At 41.0% G+C, this 27563-nt stretch overlaps 1 protein-coding gene across 1 annotated transcript in view; it reads right to left on the bottom strand.

Annotated features, from left to right (window-relative positions):
* Positions 1 to 219: 219 nt before the first annotated feature.
* MFAP3L (microfibril associated protein 3 like) overlaps positions 220 to 27563 on the bottom strand; it is a 34228-nt gene continuing 6884 nt past the window's right edge. Inside the window, exons 2-3 of the mRNA XM_066573534.1 lie at positions 10369 to 10709; positions 220 to 5661 (exon numbers count right to left, since the gene is read on the bottom strand). Coding sequence (XP_066429631.1) covers positions 4844 to 5661; positions 10369 to 10696 — 1146 coding nt within the window. The 5' untranslated portion in view covers positions 10697 to 10709 and the 3' untranslated portion in view covers positions 220 to 4843. The remainder of the gene's footprint in view (positions 5662 to 10368; positions 10710 to 27563) is intronic.

Raw genomic sequence — 27563 nt, 5'->3', positions numbered from 1 at the left:
CCACCTGCTGTGTTCTGCAAGGAGCTCCAGGAGGCTCATTTACGTGCAAGTGAAGCTAATAAAGTATTAATTATGCAAAATAATTGCTAGAACTGTCAATCTTTCAATCATTTAAAAGAATGTTTGTGTGTGTGTGTAAATGAGCCTTAAGACAATCTTGTGTTGTAAGCCCAAGTGCCTGCCTACAGCTACTGATGAAAATACTTGAAATACCCTGTGTTTCAGGGCAAAGTCCATGATGTCACAATGAAGGACACCTTGTTAACACTGTTAATTATCAATGTGTGAATGCACAAAGTAAATATCCAATATCTATGGCCGTGAAGGTTGACAGACCCTCACTACAAGTTTACTCTCATGAACTTTATTAGGTATAGTAAAGGTGGTTGGCCATGTTATATAAAAATGTCCAAAAAGGCCATAAATTGAAGTTTTGGTCACAACTATGAGTGACTTTATACTTATCACTGATAACGGGGCACCCGTACTGTCAGAGCCGGGGATAAACAGCAATGACTGGCCTCCCCTATTCATGGGGATATCATGTGATGGTATCCTAAGTGACTACTTCCTTGGGCTGCCCCTGGCATCTTCTACATCACTGCTGAAGATTAAAATGAATGCCTTCAAAAGCATGGACACATACTGTGCAAGAAACTTTGGCACCTGAATCGGAGGATGAACTAGATGCATCATCCAGTGGGGAAGGAGACAGGAGCAATCCAAGTAAGTAGACTAGTGAAAAATTGTGTTACTGTGTGTACTACAGACGGGAAGGAAATCAGCCCAATTCAGCTCAATCAAGCATAATTTTACCATGCATTATGTGCTCAATGTAATTACATTGCGTGTGGGCGGCGTATATACATGCTGTTGTGAAGTGACAGCGCAGGAAATTTAGACAAAAAAAAAAAAAGGGAAGACTGCGCATGACAATATGTGTTACTTATTGGTGTATCCATATCCCAATATTACAGATTATGGCCTTTTAGAAAATGTCCAAAATGACCAGGCCCTTTAACACTTTCCAATCCACTGTCTGACCTCTGAAGACATTATGATTTAAGGCTGTACAGCTCCGATGTTGGTAGAAATTCGTCAGGGTTCTCTTATTGTATATTGCCAGCCTCTCTGCTGTTGGAGCCTATCCAACGTGTCACCTCATGCAGTACTGGCTTTAGCCAGCATATAGCGCTGTTGTATAAGGGCAAAAAAAAGAGTAAGCCCCCTAGGAAAACCAGGATACAAATTGGATTGGAAAGGGTTAATGATTGAGCAGTCATGAATATTACCGACCTAACAGCCTAAGGCCTCTTTCACACAAGCGTGCTTCTGGCGCTAAAATAGCTTAAAAAAACATTTTTTAATCGCATCTTGCTTGTGAAAAAATCACGTGTACGCACGATTTCCAACTATAAAGTCTTGAGCTTAATTAGCTGTGAAACTGCCTGTTCACACGATCGGGAGGTGCGTGTTATCCAGCTCCCATTGAAACTCCTGCCCAGCACACACCAAGGATAGGTCAGGTCCTATCTTTTCTACCTCAGATAAGAGCTTTGCATTCACATGTTCTATTTTTGATTGGTGCGAGTATTTTGGGCATCTAAAATTCCTTCATGTGAACGCTTCTATAGGAAACCAGCGGTTCTATTAGAGGCAATCTTTTCATGCGCTATAACCGTGCTCGTGTGAAAGAAGCCTAGTTGAGGCATGAGGTACTTTGAGTTTGGGGCACAATTCCAGAACTGATAATTATTAGCTTAGACAACATGACTATTCCTACACTAACAAAGAAAAACTAAAGGAGTAAGAACACCAGTTTCAGTACAAATTGGAGTGCTGAGGTCACATTGGTTATTATGGGTGAAACCTCCATTTTTCATGAGCCAAATGTTTTAAATATAGTTTCCAAAGCTCTCCTTTAAAGAAGTTGAACAAGATTAGAACAACATGGTTGCTTTTTTTAAGAACAGCGCCACACCTGTCAGCAGGCTGTGTTTAGTATTGCAGCTCAATTCCATTAGCTGGCACTCGATTCAATCACAGCGCTTAGTTACCCAGCACGGACAGCGAGGGAATTCAAAGCCGAGCAGGGAGATGACAGGAGGGGAAATTCTCAAGCAGCTTGCAGCACCGCCGGGAAGAACATCGCACTGGGGACACAGACGCCGGCTGAGAGGGGAGTATTGCGTTTTTTTAAACCTAGTATATACTCAAGTATAGCTAGGCTTATACTCGAGTTAATAAGTTTTACCTGTTAGGCTTATACTCAGGTCAGCTAATACTCAAGTATATACAGTAGCTAATTTTAGCCTTAAGAGAAAGTTATTAGTGTGCCATAAGTTTATTTTTTCATCAATGTAGATGTATGACACCTTGTATTTTGCAGGATGAGTTCCAATTTTTTTTATAGGATCAAATTCTGGGTAGATTTAATGCATTGCAAAACTTTGATTAATCTTTTTAGCTTTGGAGAAGTGTAAAAAAAAAATCAATTCCACCATTGTTTTTTGTGATTTATTTTATGGCAGTCCTCACATGGTACAAATACTATGTTAACTCTATTCTACAGGTCATTACGATTCTGCTAACATCAAATGTATAGAGGTTTTATTACATTTTACCACTTTAAGCACAATATAAAAAAAGTTAAAAATGAATAAATAAAAGAAAAGACCAGAAGTCCTCATCATTTCATTCCTTTTCCAAGGAAAGAAAGTCACACAAATGTGTCAATCAGAGAGTAAATATGATCTCCAATTGATGGGGGAAAGGGGTTAATAAAAATTCATGTAAATACTCACCTGGGACAGGTAGAAAGACTGGAGAATCACAAATCTCTGCTGCCTGCTCATCACCCTTCCTCTTTCCTCTGCACGCACTAACTGAAAATGTGACTGCTGTAATTTATGCCTTCCTGGACTCCACTTCAAATAACTGTAGTTCCTGTTCTCTAAGTGCTAGCAATGTGCTAGAATTGCTAGAATTTTAGCAAAATCAGAGCTACAGCTGTTTAATAATATTTGTGCGTCCAAAACTGTAGTGTCCTTTTCCAGCCAAACGAACCGAGCTTCTCCTAAACTATACTGGAAGGATGGGGATGAGGGGCTAAAATTAAAGAAATGCAATGCCACACAAAAACTATGGAGAGGTGTGATGCTGTTTTTGGAAAAAAGCAACCATATTTTTTTAGTCCTGTACAAGGCCTTTAAAACAGAGTCCTGACTTAAACACCTAAACAAACCGAATCCTAATTTAAGGCCCATTCACACGTAACAATTATAGTTCAAAATTCATTCAAACAACCAAAAATGAGCGATAATCATTACATGTAAACGTGGGCATCCTGCACTTTTCGTCTGAACGGTTATTTTAAGGTGAACTTAAAATCCATCACAGCCGCAGAGAGATAAAGTGTCTCTCAATAGACCACATGCTGTGTTCTCCATGGGAGGCAAGAAGGGCTTAAAAGAAGTTGGGGGTGCCAATCTAAACTTTTGCACCTGGGCCCATGAGCCTTTAGCTACGCCCCTGACCTTTTGGCCCAGTGTTTTTGCTATATAGCCCAGTGTGTCAGATCATGTGACGTTAAAAAAAATTTTTTTAAATGGAAAGTTTTCCCAATAACAGAGATTCAGCTTAACTGAAAGAGCATCTATCGCCATTTATCTTCAAAGGAATAATAGGTCTAGACAGGGAAAATCCTAACTATTAGATTTACTTCACTTCCAACAGGGAAGCCTCCAGATACATTGGACTGTAACTTGATCTTGCTAAAATTAGCTGAACCTGCCAAGACATAGCTTACAAACATGACTTACTTTACAAAGCCCGTGGTTGCTTTCGAAAGGCTTAGGTGTAAAATGCTAATGTCTAATGTAACACAGTAGAACAAACTGTATTCACCATTTATAAGGGGGTTTACAAAGAAGCATTTTTTTAACGTATTTACTGTTTTTGGCTGATGGACAAATCATACTCTATAAATAAAGATGGCAGATCCTGTCTGATAGTAAACAGGTCTGTAGTTGGGCAACTCTGCACAATTCCCAGGGTGTGTCAAGGAATATATCCACTAATGCTCACAGTACAGTAGATTTAATTAGGAAGGAACTATGTAATCACTGGTCTTTGGTATTTGTTACGACTTGCATGAGCTCAGCTCACAGTGTTTTTTTTATTATACAGGATCTCAATCCATAGCAGTGCTTAGCCATCACAGAAATGAAGTCACACTTTGATTTTGGGAAAAATGTGATCACTTAACCTGACCCTTTTAAGCCACTAATCTGTTTAGAAGGACACAGTGTATTGATCTTACACAGCAGCAATCAAGATTGTCTAGTATCAAGGCCCATGGGCTTTCTAATGCAAGACATATCCATGGCTAGTTCCGTTAGTTGTTGAAGGTGAGATACCATTAGGCAAGCATTTTCGCCTTGTCGTTTTCCACCTTCATTAGTAATGCAATTTCAATCTGAAACAATACTCACAAATGTATTATGAATGATACATTTCACTTGGCAGAACACTCAAGAATTAAAGATGTGAAAGAACAAAATAATAAATACATATTTGATATATTAGCTTCTACTGCATTTATTTTGGCTGTGTGATTGAGTTTTCTCTATATTATACTATAAATGTGTGAGTGAACATCCAGTAGTACCTGCAGTATTTAATGCCATACAGCTCTACTCAGTGAGCAAATGCAGCCACAAAATGATTTGGGACAATGGGAAGAAATGGTAGTTTCTTCTAGTAAGGCTAAGTGGCAATAATTCTTTAAATCTTCTCTTAAGGTGCTCTTTGTGTCTATTAGTGATATGCATAGAATTCCTATCTAGACATGGCTTTCGTATATTATGCATGTAGTAGTATTATCTGGAGGTACACTTGGTTCACAATCGTCTGTGCATGTATTTGATATAGTGTCTTCTTTTGCACATGACTGTATACTGTCCTGAGAGTCTGTGTCGAGAAACTGTTTCTTTGTCAATGGATGTACGGAAACCGTAATGGCTATTTGCCGAGGGGGTTCATGAAGAGAGGAGGCATCTGAATCCGCTGTTGGAGAATCACTTCGCTGTAAAGCATTAGGAATAGTGAACACCTCATCCACATCACCAACAGCTCCTTGTCTTAAAAATGCATGTCCTTGTTCTTCTAAACCGACCACTTCCATGATCTCCTCCATTATGGTCCTACAATTCATGATAAGTGGTGGCAAGGGAACACTTCTAGCCAGTTCCTCGATATATCGGGCAAATTCCATAGTTTTGAACTGAGTTACTTTGGCAAGTTCGAGTGTCTTGGCAGAAGTGATAATAGGTATTCTCTTTGCAATCTCAAAAGCTTTCTGCAATTTTTCTGGCCCCTCTGTCCTAAAGAAATCATTTATGGCTTTCTCGGTCTTCTTCAGATGGCTGCTCATCATGCACAGTCGTGTTATATTCAACACCATCACAATTGTAAAAGCAACCAGACAGACAATCATGTAGTAGATGCCCATATCCCCAGAGGTAAAAATGACCCTCAGTGTAACTGTATTGTTCACAGTGCCATAAGAGTTAGTAGCGACACAAGTGTACTTTCCTCTGTCTTCAAATGACACAATAGTAATGTTTAATAGTCCGCTATCAAGAATCCACAATTTTCCTTCTGAAATAAAAAAGAAACGCACATTAGCTTGCCAAATACAATACCTGTTGTGGAAGTGTTGTGTACACCATCATAGAAATTTAAGCGAAGAGGATTTTAAGAAAATTGTCAAGCATAAGGTGTTGGTAACATAAAAATGTGTTCACCTTCCTGGTAAGAGACAAAAATAGTTGGTCACTCTCACCAAAGACTGGACAATATGATAATGTGTAGGAGGGAAAAAGAGCATCCATATTCAACCATCTGCAATAACACTAAAGCAGTTGAGCACTTCAGATGACCAGAAGAACTTGATAAGAAGATGGCAAAGCTAACGTACCGTATATACTCAAGTATAAGCAGAGTTTTTCAGCACGTTTGTTTGAGCTGAAAAAGTTCCCCTCGACTTATACCCGAGTGAGGTAAAAAAAAAAAAAAATGCAATACTCACCTCCCAGCCGGCGTTTGTGTACCCGGCGCGATGGTCTCCCTGGTGGTGCGGCAAGCTGTTTGAAAATTCTCCCCACTCGGCTTTGAATTCCCCCGCCATCGGCACTGTGTAAGTAAGCGCTGTGATTGGATCGAGTGCCAGCCAATCACAGCCGGCGCTCGATCATTCACAGCCATTCAATGAATGACATCACTGAATGGCTGTGATTGGTTTATCGAGCGCCGGTTGTGATTGGCTGGCACTTGATCCAATCACAGCGCTTACTTACACAGCGCTGACGGCAAGTGTGGATGGTATCAAGTGTCTAAAACAGCTGGAAATCTCTGTATGCTGGGCCTCTCTTTAAGAAAGGTCTATCATAATTTGCACTGCAGTTTATTACAGAAGAATTCATATCACAATTCCAATGCTTTTAACTTTTTTTTTATGGTCATAAAGCATTCATATCTGCTTTACTTAGATCTGAGTACAGGTCCACTGCTCCAGTTTCCTGAGTTAGAACACTATCTGAACAACAGGAAATAAGTCGGCACTGCAGTAACAGGTTGTACTAATGTTTAGTCTAAGTAACAGTAGACTGACTGTTCAGACTATAGCCACTGTTTTAGCTTGTGGTGACGTCATACTATGGTAATTCTAGATTGTTACACAAGACTACTTGCACATAATACTAAACACAGGCATAGCAATATTAATGGTGATTTCATTTCATATGAAAATTACATAGAGGATTCTAAATTGGTTTCTGGACTCATACACTATAACTTCTCTTTATTTTGATAGTAACTGCACGCTTACAAAACTTTTGACATGTCAGAACTTTTGATTAGTGGGAATCGGGGTGCCAAGACCCCTACTTATCACTAAAATGAAGGGGCAGCATCAATCAGCTAAGCACCATGCCCTGTGAACGTCAATACTTGGCTCTCCTAGTAACACCAAGCACAAACTAAAATGTTTTACACAAATGCACAGTGCATGGGAAGCAAACAGGGAGAATTGGAGCTCCTAATACAGGAAGAGAAATATGATGTCATAGGCATCATGGAAACTTTGTGGGATGACACACATGTTTGGAATACAAGACTTGAAGTGTACAACTTATTTATAAGAAACAGACCTAAAAAAAGGGGAGGCGGTATTGATTTGTATGTTAGAAAAGCATACATCACCATGGAGATTCAAACTTCAGAGCATGGGAGTTCTGTAGAAACTGTTTGGGTAAGAATACAAGGAGAGAACAACAGAAAGGACACTATTGTAGGCATTTACTATAGGCCCCCTGGACAAGCAGAAGATATGGATAATTTCTTTGTACATCAGATGGCCAAGTTTTCAAAAAAGCAGGAAATAGTGATCATGGGAGATTTGCACTATCTAGACATCTCTCTTAGGCAAAAGTAATGGGTCCAACAAATTCTTATCCATTCTTAATGACAACTTTATCTTCCAAAAGGTAGAATATACAAACAAGGGGATCTGCTATCTTGGACCTATTGAAGGAATAAAAGAATGCAGGCTATCTATAAGCAAAGAGATGGTGAGGGAACACTTAACTAACTTAATTGAATTCACGTCTCCAGGTCCAGGTGAATTACATCCTGGGATACTGAAGGAAGCAGCAGAGGTAATTGCTGAACCACTCGCCATAATCTTTGAAAATTCCTGGAGAACAGGAGAAGTCCCAGAAGATTGGAGAAGGGCAAATGTTGTCCCCATCTTCAAAAAAGGGAAGGAAGTGTATCCAGGAAACTACAGGCCTGTGAGCCCGATTCTATACCGGGAAAAATCTTTGAACAAAACATTAAACAGCATGTATACTTGGATAAAAATGGAGTAATTAACCAGAGCCAGCATGGGTTTGTAACAAACAAATCATGCCAAACTAATGAAATTTCTTTTAATGACAGAATCACCGACTGGGTTGATCCTGGAATTCTGGTAGATCTAGTATATCATGACTTTAGAAAAGTATTTGACAAAGCATCTCCTACCATCCTTATTGAACAAATGAGCAAATATGGAATTGACAAGGCAATTGTTAGGTGGATTCACAACTGGCTGAGTGATTGTACTCAAAGAGTGATCATAAATAGCTGCACAGCTAATTGAAAGAATGTGTCAAGTGGGGTACCAAAAGGCTCTATCCTAGGCCCAGTGTTCAACATTTTTGTAAATGATCTGGAGGAGGGAATTGAAGGGAAACTGATCAAATTTTCTGATAACACAAAGCTGGTAGGGATAGCTAACACTAGAGAAGAGAGGGAGAGGTTTCAAAAAGATCTAGACAAGTTTGAACAGTGGATGACGATTAACAGAATGGTATTTAACAAAGAGAAATATAAGGTACCACATCTGGGCAAAAAACATAAAAAAAGCACATATAGAATGGGAGGAATTGGACTAAGCAACAGCACATATGAAAAAGACATGGCTATACTAATAGATCAGACTGAATAGGAGTCATCTTGCTGGTTACTCAGTTGGTGGGCATGTTTACATGAAACAACTGTCACTTACATTTGCTCTATCAAGAGACTATTCAGATGATAGTTGTTCCATGTACAGCCACCCTTAGACTAGACAGTCTTTGAATATATAAGATTTATTACAGTGACTACTGAAAGATAAACCTGGCATAGCTTTAAACTATCTCGTCTAACTTTTACCACTTATCAGTTGTCTTAGTTTACGAAAAAATTTTGCCAAAATTTGATGCAGTTTTTGGTGCACTGTTGAATTTACATCTTGCCCCCTTCTCAGCCTTGGCTCTGTCAAAAATTGTAGAAAGTGTCTTTAAAAAACATGATAAACAAATTAATAGTTTGAAAAACAAAACAAAACATGATAAATGTGGTGCAAACCATGTATGTTTTCTGACTCAATTTGAACAAAAAAAATTGTTGAATTTTTAATGCGTATTTTCCCAAGCTTCACATATTATCCCTTGTTTCTTAATCCAGCACCCAATTAGTCATATTGGAATTTCCGTAATGTACACCAGAGATAAACACAATAATGGAAATACAGGTCCTTGTGGGCCAAAATAAAGATCCACACTTCAGCCTTCTGGAAAAAGATTTGCAAATGTCTTTTCCAGCCTTCTCTGCATGTAACATCACATATAGGAATGCATTTATATTTTGCTGAGCTACAATGTTCAAGAGCACTGGACATTATTTATATGCAAGACAACCCTTAAACTATTTGATTTGACTAGTTCCCATACATAGCCCATCTTCCATCTTATGTCTATACACAGCTTTAGGCTCTGTGCAGCCCACTTAGAATTGATCCTATTTGCTGAGATCATATATAACCCATCAAGACTGAACTGGATGATAAGGGACTTTTTTAGTCATATATAAAATAAAAACCTAAAAATGCCCTTGCTCATAGTGTAGGGTCTTCTGCCATAATTGGTTGATCACATAAATACACATATAGCTTCAGGCGACCACCCAAAAACCCAACATGATTGACCACCATTTGGATTATATGGTCATGTAACGCAGTGATGCAATATTCCACCAAAATGGTTGAATGACCTGCAGAATAAAGTTGCAAAGGAGTTAAAAGGTTGATATTGTTCAGTATCCTAAGTTACCGAAAATGTTCTCAAGCAAGATAATTTATCCAGAGACACCACACAGGCTCATAAGGATAATAATTTCACTTAATGAATAGGTGCTTTGATACCAGATTCAGCTTTTGTGTTGTATAAGAGACTAGTTCAGCTACAGAATATGAAGCACAAGATCTGTCTAGTGATTACGATTGGATGAAAGGCTTTGAAGAGACTTGCTTCCAGGCATAAAAAAAAACCAAAAAATTAAAAACACTTAAAACAATCAACTAAAATACAAAAATGTGCATAGTTTCTGTGGATCTCCTAGTCATCTGAATGGGGCTTGAACGTGATGCAGATGCATACAACTGAATAAGGCCATAACTAATTAAAACCTCTGCAACAGATCTGCTTCATGTGAACGTAACCTTACGGTGTCTATTACAGATCGCAGTGTATGCTGTGGATTTAAGACATTTCCTTAAAAAGATTATGAAAAATCTCAAGAGCTTATTGGTTAATTTTTGCAATCATCCATGATAGCACTGCTAAATGCTGCCTTGAAGTTGATATCTCATGAACTCTTCCCAGTAGGCCTTGTCGCTAGCTATTGCTGTCCTGGAATCCATTTTTATTTATTATCTGTCTGAGCCCAACATAAATTCATGATATCTTTACATATTGCAGATTTGTTAGAATTTGAATTTACCATTCTCCTCTTTTAGTAGGTGTCCATTGGAATGATACCACTGGAAGTGAGGATCTGGATGGCCCTCAATATTGCAGTGGATGACCACGCTGTTTCCTTCTTTCACAATGATGTGATCTACCTTAGATGTGATCACAGGTAAGGACTCTAGTACTGCTTCGGAACTATTGGTAGTATGATTATTAGTCTCCTCCGCGTTTATTGCTGTAGATAGTGAGGCCAGGAGGAAAATGGGTAATGCTGGGCACCAGAAAAAGTTGGAGATACTCATGGTTTTCTTAAATGAACGTTTGAGCAAGTTTAAGGGGCAGGAGCGGGGATGCCCCATCAGGATGTCAAACCTGCAAAACAAACATATGTATATTAGATATGTGCATTTTATCACGAAAAAAAACACAAAAAACAGTAGTAATTATTATTGTGACTTTCTATTTTTATCATTAAAACGACTTTCCGGGCCTGGAGAAACAAAGATGTTTCTCAGACTGCGTGCTGCAGACTGTGCCCTAGTATAAATCATTGGTCTAAAGCCCCATTTACACTCAAAATTTGTTCAAAAGCTTGAATGACAGTTTAAACGATCCTTTTGCATAAGCTGCTAGTGGGCACTAATGCACATTAGTAGCTTACTAGCGTAATTTGCATGTAAATGAGCCACCCTGTGCTGTATGCAGATAACAGCAGGCTGTCTGTTATCTGCTTACAGTCCCTTTGTTCTGCTGTGGGACTGCAACTGAATGAAATGTTATCAGCGCTCCCGTGGAGAATTAGAGTGTGCAGTCCCTGCTATCAGCTCTCCGGCCGTATGATGGATTTTAAACTCAACATAAAATCATCGGTCAGCCGAAAAGCAAACGATGGTCACATTTACATACATCGTTTGAGTGAATTTTGAGCAATAATCGTCCTCTGTAAATGGGGCTTAAGACACTATTACTACTTTGATTGATCACTGCTGTCCACATTAGCGGTGCTGACTAGTCAGAGCAGCATGAAGACTTAAGACTACCAGTGCATACTACGCATCAGGAAGTCAGAGAAGTGGTTCGGCCATCTCCATTTTTCCAGGCCCCGAGAGTCGCTAGGAGATAAAATTATCAAAGCTAATAAAATTACATTAATAAGATAAAGAAACACCAAATTGAGGCAGAAGACATTTAAATTACGATGATCAAATAATCTATGCATCCCCTCCTTACTTTCTCTCCTTCCAGGAGAAATTGTGATGCAGGTTAACATTATACATCCTTTATGCAATATATTATATATATATATAAAATATATATCTGTACCAGGAAGTCAGTCTGCCACAGTGTGTGCAGGGATTCCCTGTGCTCAGCGAGGACAGGAACTAAGCTGGAGGCATGGAAAAGTTCCCAAAGAAGGGGCCTGACAAAAGGGAAGCCTCAGAAGAGACTGAAGAATGCTGCAGAGGGACTTGTCAGTGATGAAGTGGTTGCAACACACTGTAACTCAGCCCCTGTGAGACGTCATTGCGTATATGAGAGGCGATTGCACAGGAATCACCAGTGATTGTGTGTCTGCCGTCTCCAACATCATATTCTCTTCTATCTTGAAATTGAATCTTTCAAAAAATGAACTAAAGTTACACCATCTACTAACCGACCTTAACCCGATATCTTGCATTGGTCTGTGGTGCTATCATAACTCTTAGGCAGCATGCCATCTGTCTTTTTGTCATATTTGACTCTGATCTCTCCTTCACTTCCTATGTGCAGGCACTTGCATCTCCAGAACCCATCGTTCTTTTACTATGTATACATCAAAAATGCTTATTATCCTAATCCACTGCAATTCACTACTAATTAGTCTTCCCCTCACATAACTCTCTCCTCTCCAACTTATCCTGAATGCAGCACGCAGGTTCATCTTTTTGTCTAACCGCTACATTAATGCCTCTAAACTGTGCCAGTCACTACACCGGTTGCCCCTCCACTAAAAAATATACAATTAAACTCATCACTCTCATCCATAAAGCTCTCCACAGTGCTGCACTACCACATATCTCTTCCCTCATCTGTTTATCACCCTAACTGTGCTTTCCATTCTGCCATCACCTTACACTTAGTTCTCCCTTTAATGCAAACCTCTCTCTTGTTTCTCCAAGACTTTCACTATGCTGCACCAGTTCTCTAAAATGTGTTACCACAGAAAATTGGGTTAATCCCCAACAACCACAGTTTTAAGCACGCCGTAAAAACACATCTCTTTAGAGAAGCCTACCACATCTGTATTCTTATTCTTCTACATTCCCCCTCAAAATCCGACCCCCTTTGGCTCAGTGTATCTACAACATCCCTTAAATCCTACTACACTTCCTATCTGTATGAGCACAGATACTGGCTAGTGAATGGTTAATACAGCTATATGTATACTATACCCCATTTATTTAAATGATGGCTGGACCATTGTACAGAACAAGCACCTTTAGCTCTTTTTTCACACCTATTTCCTGTGGCCTGGTCAGTTCAGTCCTGCAGTGAAGCAGTACCATTGATAGTACGGGTGGAGATAGATGGGACTTGAGGTCAGGGTGAAAATCTTAAGAGAGCAGAACCATATAAAGGAACAGGCCTGGGGTGGGCCCCTGGGGAATTAACAGTGACTCAAGATCGAGAGGGGCATTGCTGTTGAATTTGGCTTCATTTGCATTCTATAACATTAAGCAAGGTAGTTCGGTCCAGGCATGTTGGACACCGAATGTATGCCAAAAATGACAGGTCGATAGAGGAAGGGCTCTTGAAATCAGGGCTTGAGTATCAGTGACTCTCCTTATGTTTGTGTATAGAAAGCTATATTGATTGTGTGATGTTGAGAGTTGTCATTTGTATGAATTGATCGAATGTTGTGAAGGGAAACAAGTTGTCTGTGTGAGGTTAACAGTGACTTGTGCGGAGTGAAAGCTATCTGGGGTAAGAGATTGTTTGAGTTGGGTTCCAGAACGTTCAAGCTTCCTTATCAACATACGTGCCCGGCAACCATTAAGCTTAATTGCACCACATAGTGTGATCTGCAACCATCATAATTATTGTGCTTTTAAAAGTGAACTGTAAGCATTAGGCTTGTGAAATTAAAAAAAATCAGAAGTCTTCTGCTGAACACTTATGGTCTGCCGTTGTTCTTCAAAGGGGGAAACCATCAACTTAAACATCACATTAAAATTATATTAATCTTTGCTTTGTTCTATACCTTAGTCCAGAGGTCCAAAATATTTTGTACCCTGAAATAGACACCAAATTTTGACTGATGGAGTAGAGCCAACTCATAAATAGAAGGCAGGCATGTTGGGCTCTGTTCGCATTACAGTTTGAAATTTCTAGTTTTCTCTTCCATCATGGAATGGAAAGACAACAAGAAGATTTGCACGCCAGATCTGTCAAATTACATAAACCAGCAGCACCTGATGAGAATCCATTGACTGTAACGGGTACCGTCTAGTTTTGCCTGTGCTATTCTTTCTGGTATTTATGATGGAACTCCTGGACAAAAATGTGAACAGAGCTTTAGGGCACATTTACATAAGAGTTAGAGCTCTGTTATTGCTTTCCTTATCTCGGCTCAGTTTTGGAACAGAGAAATAAAATTAAAAAACTGTAAAACCATATACTTGCAGAAAAACCATATACTTTTTCTGCAACGGATTTCAGGGCCTTGACTAGACTTAAGGACAACTCCAACAGGAGACGTATACATTCAGGAACCATCCCAAGAGGCCAGGTAAGCCAGGGGGCCCTGTAGCCCAAGGTATATCCCAAAAGTACGAATGATACTCCTCAGTGACCCATCCGGCCGAATAGGAAACCTAAACTTAGGTGGGGGGTGGGGGCGGGGAGAGGAGATGTGTCCTGTTTTTATTTCCTCAGATTTCCTGTCCAGCAGTGAGAGGTAGTCTACAGTGGTGCCATCTATGGTGTAACTATAGGGGATGCAGGGAATGCGGTTGCACCCCGTCCCCAGGAGCATTAGGGGGCCCATCGGGCGCCTCTGCTCCATATAGGGAGCCCAGTACTATTAATAAAGCATTATAGTTGCGGGCCCTGTTACAGGTTTTGTACTGGAACCCAGAAGATTCACAGTACGTCTCTAGGTGCCGTCATGGGTGAAAGGGCAAATTTGTCCATTTTTTTTCTTTTTTGAATGGATTACCTATGTAGGTTATTAGAGACAGGAAATTTTTTGATTAAATGCTATACTTTATGCCTTGTTTATGTGCGTTTACAATGTCCCAATGGTACTTAGTAACAATGTAAGAGGACAAGAAAAAGTGTTTCAAATATTTATCAGCTCTGTCAGTCTCTATACAAATCAGGGAGGAACAACGACAAATCTAAATAATGAATAGTAACACTATTTTACCCCATTTAAAACAGTAACAAGACTCTTTGCCAAAATGCAGGTCACACAAAACTTCATTCAGCATTGTCTTTTGAAAGGCTCCTGAACAAGGCAAACAAAATAGCCAAGGAACATTATTACCATTTATGAAAGAAAAGAACATTTCACATTTAATCTGGAGCCAAGTAATACTGTGGAAAAGCTTTCAAAGGAAATCGTGCCAAAAATATACAAAAATAAACATACTAGTGTGATGATCCAAAATACCACTGGCCGTGGAAAAAAAAAAAGCAGAGCCTTTTCAGGAAAAACATGCTCGATGCTAACATAGAGGGTACTGGAGGATCTCAGATTTGCCTCTCAGTCTATATGAAACCCCATCTGTGCTGCCTTTTGGTTTCTTAGAGGAAAACAGTCAACACTTTAAAGCCTCATAAACTACATTATGGGGCTCAAAGATAAGGGAATAGTGAATCTGGGGAACTGTGTTCCATACTCCCTGGGTGCCCTGTTTCTGCACTGGATCCTCGCAAAGTTAACATGCACCAGCAGCTTGTGCATATCCCATAAACTGCCTGGACCCCATCATCAGAGCAGCACACCCCGAGTCTCCCTCATGAATGAGCAGCAATGTGCATGTGTTATTGCTTCTCCATTCACTATGGAAAGAGCCATGTGTTTGGCTCTCAGTCCCATAGAAGTGAACGGAGAGGTGGTCACACATGGGCACTGCTGCTTTATTCATCCGGGGGGGCTCTGGGTGCGGTGTTCTCATGATCCCTTGGGTCCCAGTGGTCTGACTCCCAGTAATCATACATTTATCATATTATCCTGTGGACAGGTGATAATAAGTATATTTGGTGGGATAACTCATTTAACCCCTTAAAGAATACTGAATTTATGGCACTTGGTCCTGGACTTTAATCCCGGCTGATAGTATAAATACGGCATGGGATTAAAGCTCCTGCAATGTAGCAGGAGCAGGTCAGAACCCGGAGGAGAAGGCAGAAGCAGTTTTTACTTGCTTCTGCCTTCTCCTTTACAGACTACATAGTAGGGGAAGTGTTGCTTCCACTATTCAACCCAGCGATTGCGTGACCACCAGGTGCTCCCTGCCGAGACAGAGCTGCAGGGTCCCATCAGACCCTGATTAGCTCTGCTAGTGACTATTGTCACTACAGAGGGATGTTTTCACCTGTAACTGGGACTCCCATGGATGCCCCAGCTACAGTGGAAAAGTGTGAAATTAAAAAAGACAACGCAGCAAAAATAATTTAGGTAGCTGAAGAAAAATAAAAAAAAGATAGGGCAGTAAACTACCACATGGGTAAAATCCCCAAAACGTGTCTGGTCCTTTAGGACCAAAACCCCCATGGTCCTTAAGGGGTTAATTGTACAACTCTGACTAACGCTCTTCACACTGTACCTAATCATTGGCTTTTCCTATTACCAGCACCTTCTGTCCGATAGAAACCAAGCATTAGAAGTCTATCTGGCAGGTTACTGACTGACAACAGGTCACCAGGCCACTGGCACATTATATAATTTGGGCTCAGAGCCCTAAATGCCATAAGGACATTTGTGGAACCCAATGAACTAAAGCAAACTGGCAAACAAAACGTTTAATGCAACTGAAGCTGTATTCAATTATTCAGTTCTATTGCTCTTATGATAAATATTCATTTACAATTTCGGAATGCTATGAAGCAGATTGAAACAAAGCAACAAGCAATGGCCAAGTTGAGCAGCGGCGGGTTAGTCCTGCGCATAATTCTGTAATTGGATGAAATGACCAGTCCCGCACCACCTGCACACTGGTTTCCTCAGACAGTGAGCACATCATTCTTGCCAACACCCTGGCTTGCATAAGGGAAGCAAAGATGTGAAAAGACTGTAACCAGGCAGCAGAAATGAGTAAATTGCTTGGTGTGCTGTGCGCTTTATGCAAGTACCAATTATACATATCCTCCCCAGCACACATTGCCTGTGCTGCAAAAACACAAGGAGGAGTGGGTCTAGCTGCAAGGAGACACAGATATATAGTCACAAATCATTCCACCTACATATTAAAGAGAACCTGACGGCAGTATGACCCAGAATTTGCTTTAGGATTGAATTTACATAAGACTAAAGAGAATTTCTCACTAGACAGATCTCTTTAAATCAGGGGCGTAACTAAAGGCTCAGGGGCCCTGATGCAAAAGGTGAGCTGGGCCCCCCCCCCTCTATCTGTATCTGTACCCGTACCCATACCTAAACCATGCTGCACAGAGGCATAACTTGCAGCTTCTGGGCCCCAATGCAAAACCTGTAACAGGGCCCCCAACTATAATGCTTTATTCATAGTACTGGGCTTCCTATAATGGAGAAGAGAGGCCTTATGGGCCCCTAAGGCTCCTGGGCCCGGGGGCAACCGCATCCCCTGCACCCTCTATAGTTACGCCCCTGCTTTAAATAAAGGCAACTACTCAATGCCATAATACAGGACAATCTTCAGTTCATACTGCCCAACTTTTGAATAATGAAAAGAGGGGCAACTATAGCAGTACGTGTAGCACATCGCAGCAAATTTTAGGACCAGGTCACGCTCCTTTATGCTAAGGCCTCATGTCCATGGCTGTATTGGTAAAACTCTGTGGGTCTTCCTGCATTTCACCTGTGTTTTAAAATGCCAGGTCTATTGGCAAAGACTGCGTATGGCTGCGAGAAATAGAGTATGCTGCGATCAATTTTTCGCATGCATCGATGCGCAGTGTCTACATGCACGTGCATAAATCAATGCAACGCATGTGTAATAAGTGGTGAAAAGACGCTCGTAGACATGAGCCCTAAGCCATATCCTGTAATACTGCCTTTCAGTGCCCCCTCACAGTAATAGTGACCAAATCTGGGACTGGCTGCCAAACCTGGGATGGTTAAAACATGCACATAAGTAGTGCAGTGTAGTAAACTAGCAATCGAATTATCATATCTTCAAGGCCATCTGAGGGACAAGAAAAAAGAAAGGAAATAAAATTATGTTTAAAAAAAAATTGTCCCTAAAGAAACTACCAGTAACTACAGTGAAGAAACGTAGGCAAGCACATATAGCATAGAATGGGTTAATACAGTGCACCCAATAAGTGAGGAAGTCTGCTTAGCAAAATGGTATCATAGACCCTTGCTATTGGTTGCAGGCAGTGATTTTTCTCATTGGCAGGCTGACAAATAGAAGTAGTAATAGGATAGGCCAGAAGAAAGTGGTGTAAGAGAGATGTTCTGTGATTGGAGAAGGAAGGTCCTGCAAGGTCCCCGAAGAACGGAAGTGTGCGGTGAGTTTAGGGAGAGTCAGTGATGGGAGCAGATGTGTGATAGTGAGGGTGAGAATAGTAAGTGGCCCAGAGAAGAAAAGAAGAGGAGAAGAAGTGGTGTGAAAAGGGACGAAAGAATACAGTCTATAGGAGAGGGATCAGTGGTGAGGAAGGAGTCCAGACAGATCTCTCATCCAGTCAGTAGCCGTAGTAAGCCTACTGCCGGGAGCGAAAGCGCCAAGATACCTACAACTGGTCGAGTGATTTAGCACCATTGTGCATATCACCACCACCTTCCGAAGAAAGTATACAGCCGCCAACACCATAGTCTTCCCTAACAGTTAAAGCCCTCCACAGTAAAAGTCCGATATACCTCCTTCAGGAAACAGAAGGGCCTAGTTTTAAAGTACTCTCCCATCTCCACAGTGTCAACAGGGTATTCTGCTTTATCTACTGCCAAAGTGTTATTGCTGCATGCTAGAAGAAAAAGCTATTATAAGAAATCGTATATTATTGCAAAATTTGAAGTTCAGTAAACGGCTGCATCTTGTTTCACTACAACCCTCAGTTTCTGCCATCATTGCTTCTCACATAACTTTTGTGTTGTATAGCACTGGCGTCACAACAAATCCTCCTCATCACTACCAATTACAGTGTTACCACTGCAGATGCTGCCATTTGGGGAAGTGTTGGTGATAGTTCAGATTAGTGGCTAACTACCCCCTCACATCATCCACGCCCCATCTCCCACGCTGCACATAGCCGTGACAGAAATTCACAGCACTGCTCTTGGATTTCTGCTGTGGTTTTTAGGGAAGAAATCCACGTGGAAAAACCCATGTTGTATTCTGCTGTGTGAGCATGCCCTTGGAAAACTACAGTGCTTTATTGCACTTCCTTATGCCATTGGATGCATACAGAGGCATTCTCCATTGTATGCCGTATAAGGAGGTACTACCTGCAGCAAGCATCTTTATAATTCAACACTATACAGAAAATGTGTCAAACACTTCTTAAATTAATGACCCTCAATGTATTCATGTAGTTCCGTTTCATCACCTATCCAATAAATGGAGGCTTATTACATGATAGTAGCCTTGCTCCTTATATTTGAAACTCGAGTGTAGGGCATACGGACTTCAGAAGTCAAACCTTTTAAGAGAAAACATGTTTATTCCAAATAGCATGCAGCCAGATAGGCTTGTAAGTCCTCAGCTGCTCAAGATACAGAAATTGAAGCATTATAAAACGACGGGATGCAATAACTTTAATCATTCATGCACAAATCCAGAATTATATATAAGCATCTACAGCAAGCAGTACATTTATTTCAGATGGAATAACCCAATTATGTGCGTCCCTACAAGTTAAAACATTGAAGATTGTATAATTACCCGCATGGAAACCCTGCTAAGCGTTCTACGTCCCCGTGTTTTCTCAGTTGTAAACACACTAGTCGCACTGTCTTTGAAAACAAGAGCATTCCCACAATTAAGAGGATCAGTGAAACCCCTCTTTGTTCCAAGTAACAGAGGATATGAATCGATATCTTTGTCCAATCCTGGACACTGGGCCAGTAGGATTTGTTCCAGACCAATGCATGATGAATGCTCCATCAACTATGTAGAAAGCCCACCTACTACCCTACTGTATATGTAATACTTGGCATGGGAAGATATACTTAAAGGGGTTGTCTGAATTAACACTTATGTTACAGGCGGCTTCCCCATGTCTGCAGAGGGTTTACAGAACGGCACAGGCTGATGGCAGCCTGGGAACATTAAGTCAGGAGGGAATCCCGGAGCCGCCACCGAGGGACAAGTGTGGATAGGTTTGAGCCCTTTCTTGTATTTTTACCCTGGGAAAGCTGTAATATAAAAGTGTTAACTCTGACAACCCCATTAAGGAAAAGGGATTATGGGCTTATGGCTGTCTGAATTTGGCCTTAACATGCTACATATAAGAATTACAGCCCAGGAACTTAGGTGCAAGTTGCATCGGACAGCACAGAGACCTATTCATGTGCTGCCCAGTATACGTGTACTCGAGAAAACAAATGAGAATAGGACATGCAGCTATTTCTTGCACATCGAAGCCTTCAAACCGAGGGCCTAATATACATGTTACACAATTCAGCCATTAGAATACCCTTGGGGTATTTTTATAAAGTTAATGCTCACTTTATGGGGCAAAGAGGATGAAGGTATAACGGAACCAAATTTGTGAGCATACTGTAAAGTGGCTAATAGTCACCCTCTTTGTGGATAGGGGGGGAAACCACAGGTGGCTCACTATAAGAACTGAAACATGATTTTGGTAGTACAAATTTATAGAAGTCACTAGAAGCACATAGTTTTGAGATGTCCGCGAATCCTACACCCATTCTATGGTTCAAAAGGTATTTTATTTTCTTTTATAGAAGAGTTGACAAATCAAAGCAATAACTACAATGTCATCGAAAAACTCTTTGGTTTAGACAATAAAACTGTTTTGCAATAGCCAGTCTCCTTTTCTTTATGTAACAGACATTATTAAGTGGCAATATAAAACCCTTAACCCCCCGTCAATGAGGGTTAAAAAATATACGAAACTGGCTTGTTCCAACACAAAATTTGTCCCTGCTATTAATATTGTAAAAACGAGAGGACAACAAAAAATTAGGAGAAAAGGATAAAATAGAAAAGAATAGAGATAAGAGTAAGCGACATTGGAGGGAAGGGGAGGGGGAGGGGTTACTGGCTTGGCCACCGTCGCACTACAATCTGTCAACCTTCAGCCAACCTAACACAAGTTTAAGATTATCGTGGGGGAGGAGTACTTCCATTAGAAACTCAGTTAATCAGCTCCGGCGTATCACGAAACCAGTTCCACACTGCCCGGGCCACTATAAATTTTTCACGCCTCAGTTCATCGTTGGCACATAGTTCTTCCCTACACCCATTCTAAAGGCCCATTTAGACGATTATCGCTCAAAAGTCGCTCAAAACACAAATGAAGGTTTATGCTGTATGCAGAAGACAAGCGGGATCGCTGTCTTCTGCATACAGCTTAGCGCTCCAAACGGCGTATGCAGAACACAGTTGGAGCACTGTTTTCTGCATACCCCTGCTGTGTTCACAGAGCGCAGAGCTGGTATACAGCTGAGCACTCCGAGTGGGGTATATGGAAGACAGCTAGAGCGCTGTCTTCCGCATACTTCTGTTGTATTTTTGGAGTGGGATACCAGCTGAAACAATAGTATCAGCGGTATCCCACTGAAAACTCAGCGCGTGGTCCTGATAAGACTCATTGTTGTCGTTCAGCATGCTGAAAGACAACGATGAACGAATAGTTAACGAAAAGTGCTCGATGTCCGTGCATTTAGACCCAATAATTCTCACTCAAAAGACGGCTTTGAGTGAGAATCATTGAGTCTAAATGGGTCTTAAAGCCGGGCTCACATGACTGTATGGTGAGGGCTCATGTCCACCACGTATTACGAGTGCGATGCACAGCTGAGTGATACACGGTGAATGGAGTCAATGGAAGGCAATTGATCCACGTGCATGATCCATATGCTCTAGTAACAGATTGCGGCATGCCCCATTTCTTGGCGTTCCACGCAGTGTGAGCCCTATACTTTGGTACAAGCAGTGTATGCAACACATTGTGTATAGACGACGTTTTCATATGCAACCCCGCTATGAAACAGAGCGGGAAATGTAGAGAAAAAAAAAGTCACACTGCGCATGAACATATGCGTGTGATACGCGGGCATGCGCAGTACGCTCACAGCCATACGTGGTCTCTGCTGGCAGACAGGGTATTTACAAACACCAGTAAAGCACTGCGGGGAGACCCACAGCATTTTACTGATGTGGCCGTGGAAGGAGGCCTTGAAAGCAGCGTTTTACTGGCGTGTAAAGTTGCATATCACCTGTTTGTTTTTTTCAGCTTTTAAAATAATGTTTCCTAGCAACAGACGTAATAAAACGCCTTACATAGTCAATGTGATTGCACATGTACAGAGTGTTTTTGTACGCACCCATAGAGAACAATAGGGGTCTATCGGGCGTAATCCGCGGTAAAAAACGAACAAACTCAATTTTTTTTATGAGTGTAAACGCCATGAATATTCGCAAATGTCAATGGATCAATGAAAATCAATGTACTTGCATTGACTCCATTCACCAAGTATTATGCGCACACATTGCATTCATATTATGCAACGAAATTACGTTCCTGTGAACCTGGCCTTAAAGTCATGCATAAATTATGATTGGAAATTAATTAACAATCCATCCATGGGGCCACATAGTATACCTCTATATGAGCTACTCCCCGGCTCCCTAACCTTTATCATGCAGAGAGGTTTAAGAGACAGAAGCTGAGGAGTCTCCGTAAACGATCACATCTTCTACATCCTCAAACTATTTTCTATTCATGACACACCACAAGTTGAGTTTTAGGAATATCGACAACTCAGGCATGCCTATCAATTACAGATCACCAATACAGGTCAAATAAAATAACTCATTTAATTGCTACTATGGGAACGTCAGCTGGAGTTACTGTAGATCAAGATTATAGACATCTTTAGTGTATGTCATACTACCGTAGCTGAACATCCTGTGCACAACAAATAAAATGGGAAGAGGATATCAGTCCTATTGAGGACAGGCAATGGCGAGAAATTCTAGAAGGAGTTCTCCAGATATCTGTAGTAAATCCCATTGATTGTCTTTGTGATGTAAAAGATGAACATGGCGAGTTAGGCTGCCTGTCCACGGACGTTCTTGCATTGTGTCATCCATGACGATAATCCAGCCGCGGGTAACGCAGTGCGCGCTTTCCATAGTGTTGCTATAGAAAGCGCAGCCCCCTGTCCACGAGCGGAGAATCATAGCGATTCTCCACTCGCGGGATTCAATTTGCGGCATGTCGCGATTCTCTGCGGTAAGCCCATCTGTCAGATAGGCTCACCGCAGAGAACCGACAGGTCTCCCCCCCTTATCCCCCACTGCGGAATATGGCTAGCGATATTCCGCAATGGCCGTTGACAGGGGGCCTAAAGATACAGGGAACAATCTGGAAATCGATCCAAAATGACTGCAGGTACTGCAATTCGATGCACATATTACAACCAAATGTTGAAAAACAGACGTGAACATACTCTCCACAAGTTCAGCAAAGTTAGCGGCATTATAGTTCCCAAGGAAATACTTTACAACCATACAAAACACTGAATCTTGGAAACGCCGGTCTTTCATGAGTTTCCGGATTTGTGGTCCATCAAATTTACCTGCTTTTAGCTTCTCCATGCTCATCGCAGGAAATTTTCTACATTTGTAGCCAAAACACGTTCCATTTCTCTTCAATGTCTTTATACATTGTTTCCTCAACCCAAGTGTGATGTGCGGTGGTGGCGATATATATCATATGTACTAACAGTAAACAAATGCTGGCGGGAAAAAAAACGGAAATATCACAAAAATAGATAATGATATCAGGAATCTCTCAAAAACTAGAGCTCCTAGAACAAAATGGATGGTATTTTTTGGTATCAGTGGCACAAAAATACCCAGAATATAGTGCAAAATTACAGGCACCTTGAAAAAATGTTTCTGTTCCCCAATGTTCTATACCACTTAAGAATGCAGAGTACAGCATGGTTTTTACCTATACTAAGTTTATTACATGTCAATATCATCTGTATGTGGTTTCTGATCAAGTGGGACTGACAAGGAACACTGACACTATATGATGGCTGTTTATATGGAACACGCTGGGATCCAGTAAAGACATTTTCCTACAGTTGGAAGAAGATCACACAGACTTCTTATTTGCTGGCTTATGTTTTATTTTATTGGATAGTCTTTGGATTTTGTATGTGTATTTTTTTTACATTTCAATAAAAACATGCAATATAAAAAGTATACAATTGCACACTTTCCCTAAGTTCACACGTAGCGTAATAATGACACATATTATACTTTGTTCATATAACAAGAAATGTTCTTTGCATCTGGATGTTTAAAAACACTCTGTAAATATTTATTTGGGGTTTCATGCTTTAGTTGATGCAAAGAAACTAAATATATAATGTGTCTGATAAGATTTTAAAAGCAGTTTATAAAACATCTACCCGGCTAATTTTAGATGCTGGCTGAGATAAGCAGGGAGAGCAGACAGCTTATCCAGCAAATGCACTAAACTAGTGAACTATTTTCACGCATGTTGCCTCCATTCAGGCGAAGCAAGCCCTGTCATTTGCCTGAGTGCTTACTTTCTCCCAGCAGGCTGCAATGCTAACAGCAGCTGCAATGCCCTTTTATGTCAGCAAGTTGGCACAAATCTAGCAGCTCAATATAAGAAATAAACACGTCTGGAATCTGGTGAAAAAATGATACAGACCACCAAGATACGAGGGCCCGCGATCTAAGGCTTATTCACATGAGCAAGCCCGTTTACTGACCACTGAAGATCAGACAGCATAAAAGCGCTATCCATGTGCTATCTAAATTAAACAGATCTATTAACATTGAAAGGACTGTTCTCGTCCCCGAAAATGCACCGAGTAGCGCATGATGTGATTTTTTTCAGAACTCTGTTGAAAAGGACAATGAACCATGCCTATCTAAATAAGCCCTAAAAGCAAGCACCATATGCTACAATCAAACAAATGGCAAGAGGACAGGGCAATTTAGAAACACAAAACCTAAATTATGAGATATAAAATATATAAATCATAAATAAACCCCCGCGGATGAATAGAGCAGCGGTCGAGCATGTTCTCTTAATCTCTATGGTACTGCAAGCAATAGCCAAGTATCACAGAGGTGAATGTTGCAGCAGCATGCATACCAGGCAGTTTCTCCATTCATAGGAGGGGACAAAGTACCCCCCCCCCCCCAGTGTTATGATTATTGGGAGTCTCAAAGATAGGACCATTACTGATTGGACACTTATCCACAGATTGCATTCTTTTCAGCTAGGTCTCTGCTGATTCCCTCACCGTAATGGCTCCCATTATATATCCTTCTGTCAAATGGGCAGTCTCCACCACCCAATGTCAGTCAGACGTGATATAGTCGTAAAGCTATGCACCCCATCCCGCTGATCAGAAGACGGGACATGTGCTTCTTAAAAATTAACTACACTTTTGAAGACTTCTGATATGTCATAGCAACACATTGGAAAATTTGATTGGTAGGGGTCCAGGTGCTGAGACCGGTCACCAATCATTGAAGAAGTCGCAGAAGCACCAAGCTAAGCACAGTGCCTCTCCTGCTGTGATCATCACACTGCTGATACTTCATTTCATCGATCAGTGGGGGTCTCCGTACCCAGCCCTCTCCCACACTATTAAAACTTCTGAGATGTTGCTATGACATGTCAAAACTTTTCTAGAAGCGCAGCTACTCTTTAAAGGGATTGTTCTACCGGAAGATTACAAGTTATTCCCCATCCATAGCATAGAGGATAACATTCCAATCGGTGGGTGCCACAGCTGAGCCCCCCGCTGATCTCAAGAATGGGAGCTATGCTTTGCCTGACACTGTGGGGGTCATCTGCAACCCCTGCAGTAACATAAAAATGAGTGGAGCACTGGCTGAGCGAGCATGAGCTGTCCGCACTCCCTTCATTTCAATTGGGTCACCGTAAATAGCCAAGCAGGTGACGCTCGGTTATCACCGCAATATCATTGAAAGTGAATGGAGTGATAGTGCACCTAGCGCTCTATTTAGTCTCCTCACTGAAGTGGGTGCAGTAACCCTGCATTGAGGAGGACATAGAACACGGGGCCCCTGTTCTCAGGATTGACGGTGGTCTCAGCAGTGAAAACCCCCACCAATCAGCAAGTTATCCTCTATCCTGTTGATAGGAAATAATGTCTAATCTTGGTACAACCCCTTTACGGGAATATTACTGTACTTGAATGGCTCATCATGCTTTCTCCGGCTATTTATAGTAGACTCTTACTAATTACATTACTGTATGATTACAATGAAGTATGGTATGCAGTTGTATCATTAATTACATAGAGTTTATTTAGAAATCCCATTATATATGTATGTAGCACATTACGTTCCTACGAGTTGCATACTATGAAAAACATTCACCGGCAGTAAAATCGCAGATGGCAACATATAAACAATACAGTGTAAATGATGTTTGTTATGGGGATAACAATAAATCCAGCATAAGCTTGTTACAGTGAGATTGAACCCTGCTCACAAGATGTTACAAAGTAGGAAGGACACTAAGAATTCTGGAGAAGAGCGAGAGTGCATACAACTAGGTGTGATTCATGTTGCGTCACGCTCTACTGAAACTTGCCAATGGCTCTAAATGGTAAAGGCAAAATTTAAGCCAATAATGTTGTAAATTCAGGGCTGTTCTTGCTCCATTGGCCATCAGGGTCCTCCTTTGCTTCCCGTCATCACTGCATAAGGGCGCGTCGCCTGATGCCACATGACACCCACAGCCAATTGGCGGTTACAGCAGCAATGGGTCGTCCACAGTGACCTCCGGCCTGTGGCTAGCAAGTGACTTTTGCAGTCACATGACACAAGAGGACAAATTGCAACAGGCAAGCATGTGGATTGACAGCATGGGAACAGCACAGAATTCGAAAGGTACATTAGGATATTGTTGTTTTAACATCTGGAATACTTGCAGATGGTTTAGGTATCAGAAAATCCAATTAGAGGGAAAATATTAGGAAATTTATTGTGTCGCTCACACAAATTACATTTTCACGATCTGGAATTTTGGTTTTTTTTTCAGAGTATTTTAGGCTTTTCTTAGTAGAAAAAAAATGCATGTTTAAACGTGTCCTAGAAAAAAAAAAGAAAGCCACAAAAATACAATGAAAAATGTATGGAATTCATTAATTTTTATACAAGCCAAAATCAAACATAACCGTGTGTGTATAACTTAAAGGGGCGGTCTGGGATTTAAAAAGTTTGACTAACAGCAGTAAGTGTAATAAAATAACCGATATTCACCTGTTAAATATGCAGCGCCGCTGCCGAAGTGATCCCTGGCTGTCTTTGTCGCAGCAATGATTGTACATCTGTAATATATGCCCGCTGTTGCCAATATGCCCGCTGTTGCCAACCTCTGACCTTAGCGGACTCATGCTGTTCATGCAGGCATCACTGATCAGGCCAGCAATTGGCTGCAGTAGTAACATGAGTGGACAAAATGTCATCTCTGCAGTAGAGTGCACAAAGTTGGGTGGGGACCGCAGGAAAGGCAATGCTAGAGCCGAAGTGGATTTAACGAGTGAATATTGGTTATTATTTATATTACTCATATTTACTGCTTTTGGCCAATCTTGAACAACCTATTTAACCTTAAGAGGTTTGATGGAGGAACACAGCATGTTAGGGGGCTCAGCACACAAGTCTACCAATTACATATCCTTACACGTCTAAGGATCTAAGCAGGAATCATGCTTAAGAATGACAGTTGCTTCGAGGCATTGTCTCATCTCATCACAATGACTTTTTTTACATAAGGAAACTAACCTAGTTTCAGGGTACATTTATATACTGTATAAGT

Source organism: Eleutherodactylus coqui, chromosome 7 (genome assembly GCF_035609145.1).
Source record: "Eleutherodactylus coqui strain aEleCoq1 chromosome 7, aEleCoq1.hap1, whole genome shotgun sequence".
Lineage (NCBI taxonomy): Eukaryota > Metazoa > Chordata > Amphibia > Anura > Eleutherodactylidae > Eleutherodactylus > Eleutherodactylus coqui.
The sequence above is the reverse complement of the archived record's forward strand: the minus strand, read 5'-3'. Positions and strand labels throughout refer to the sequence as shown.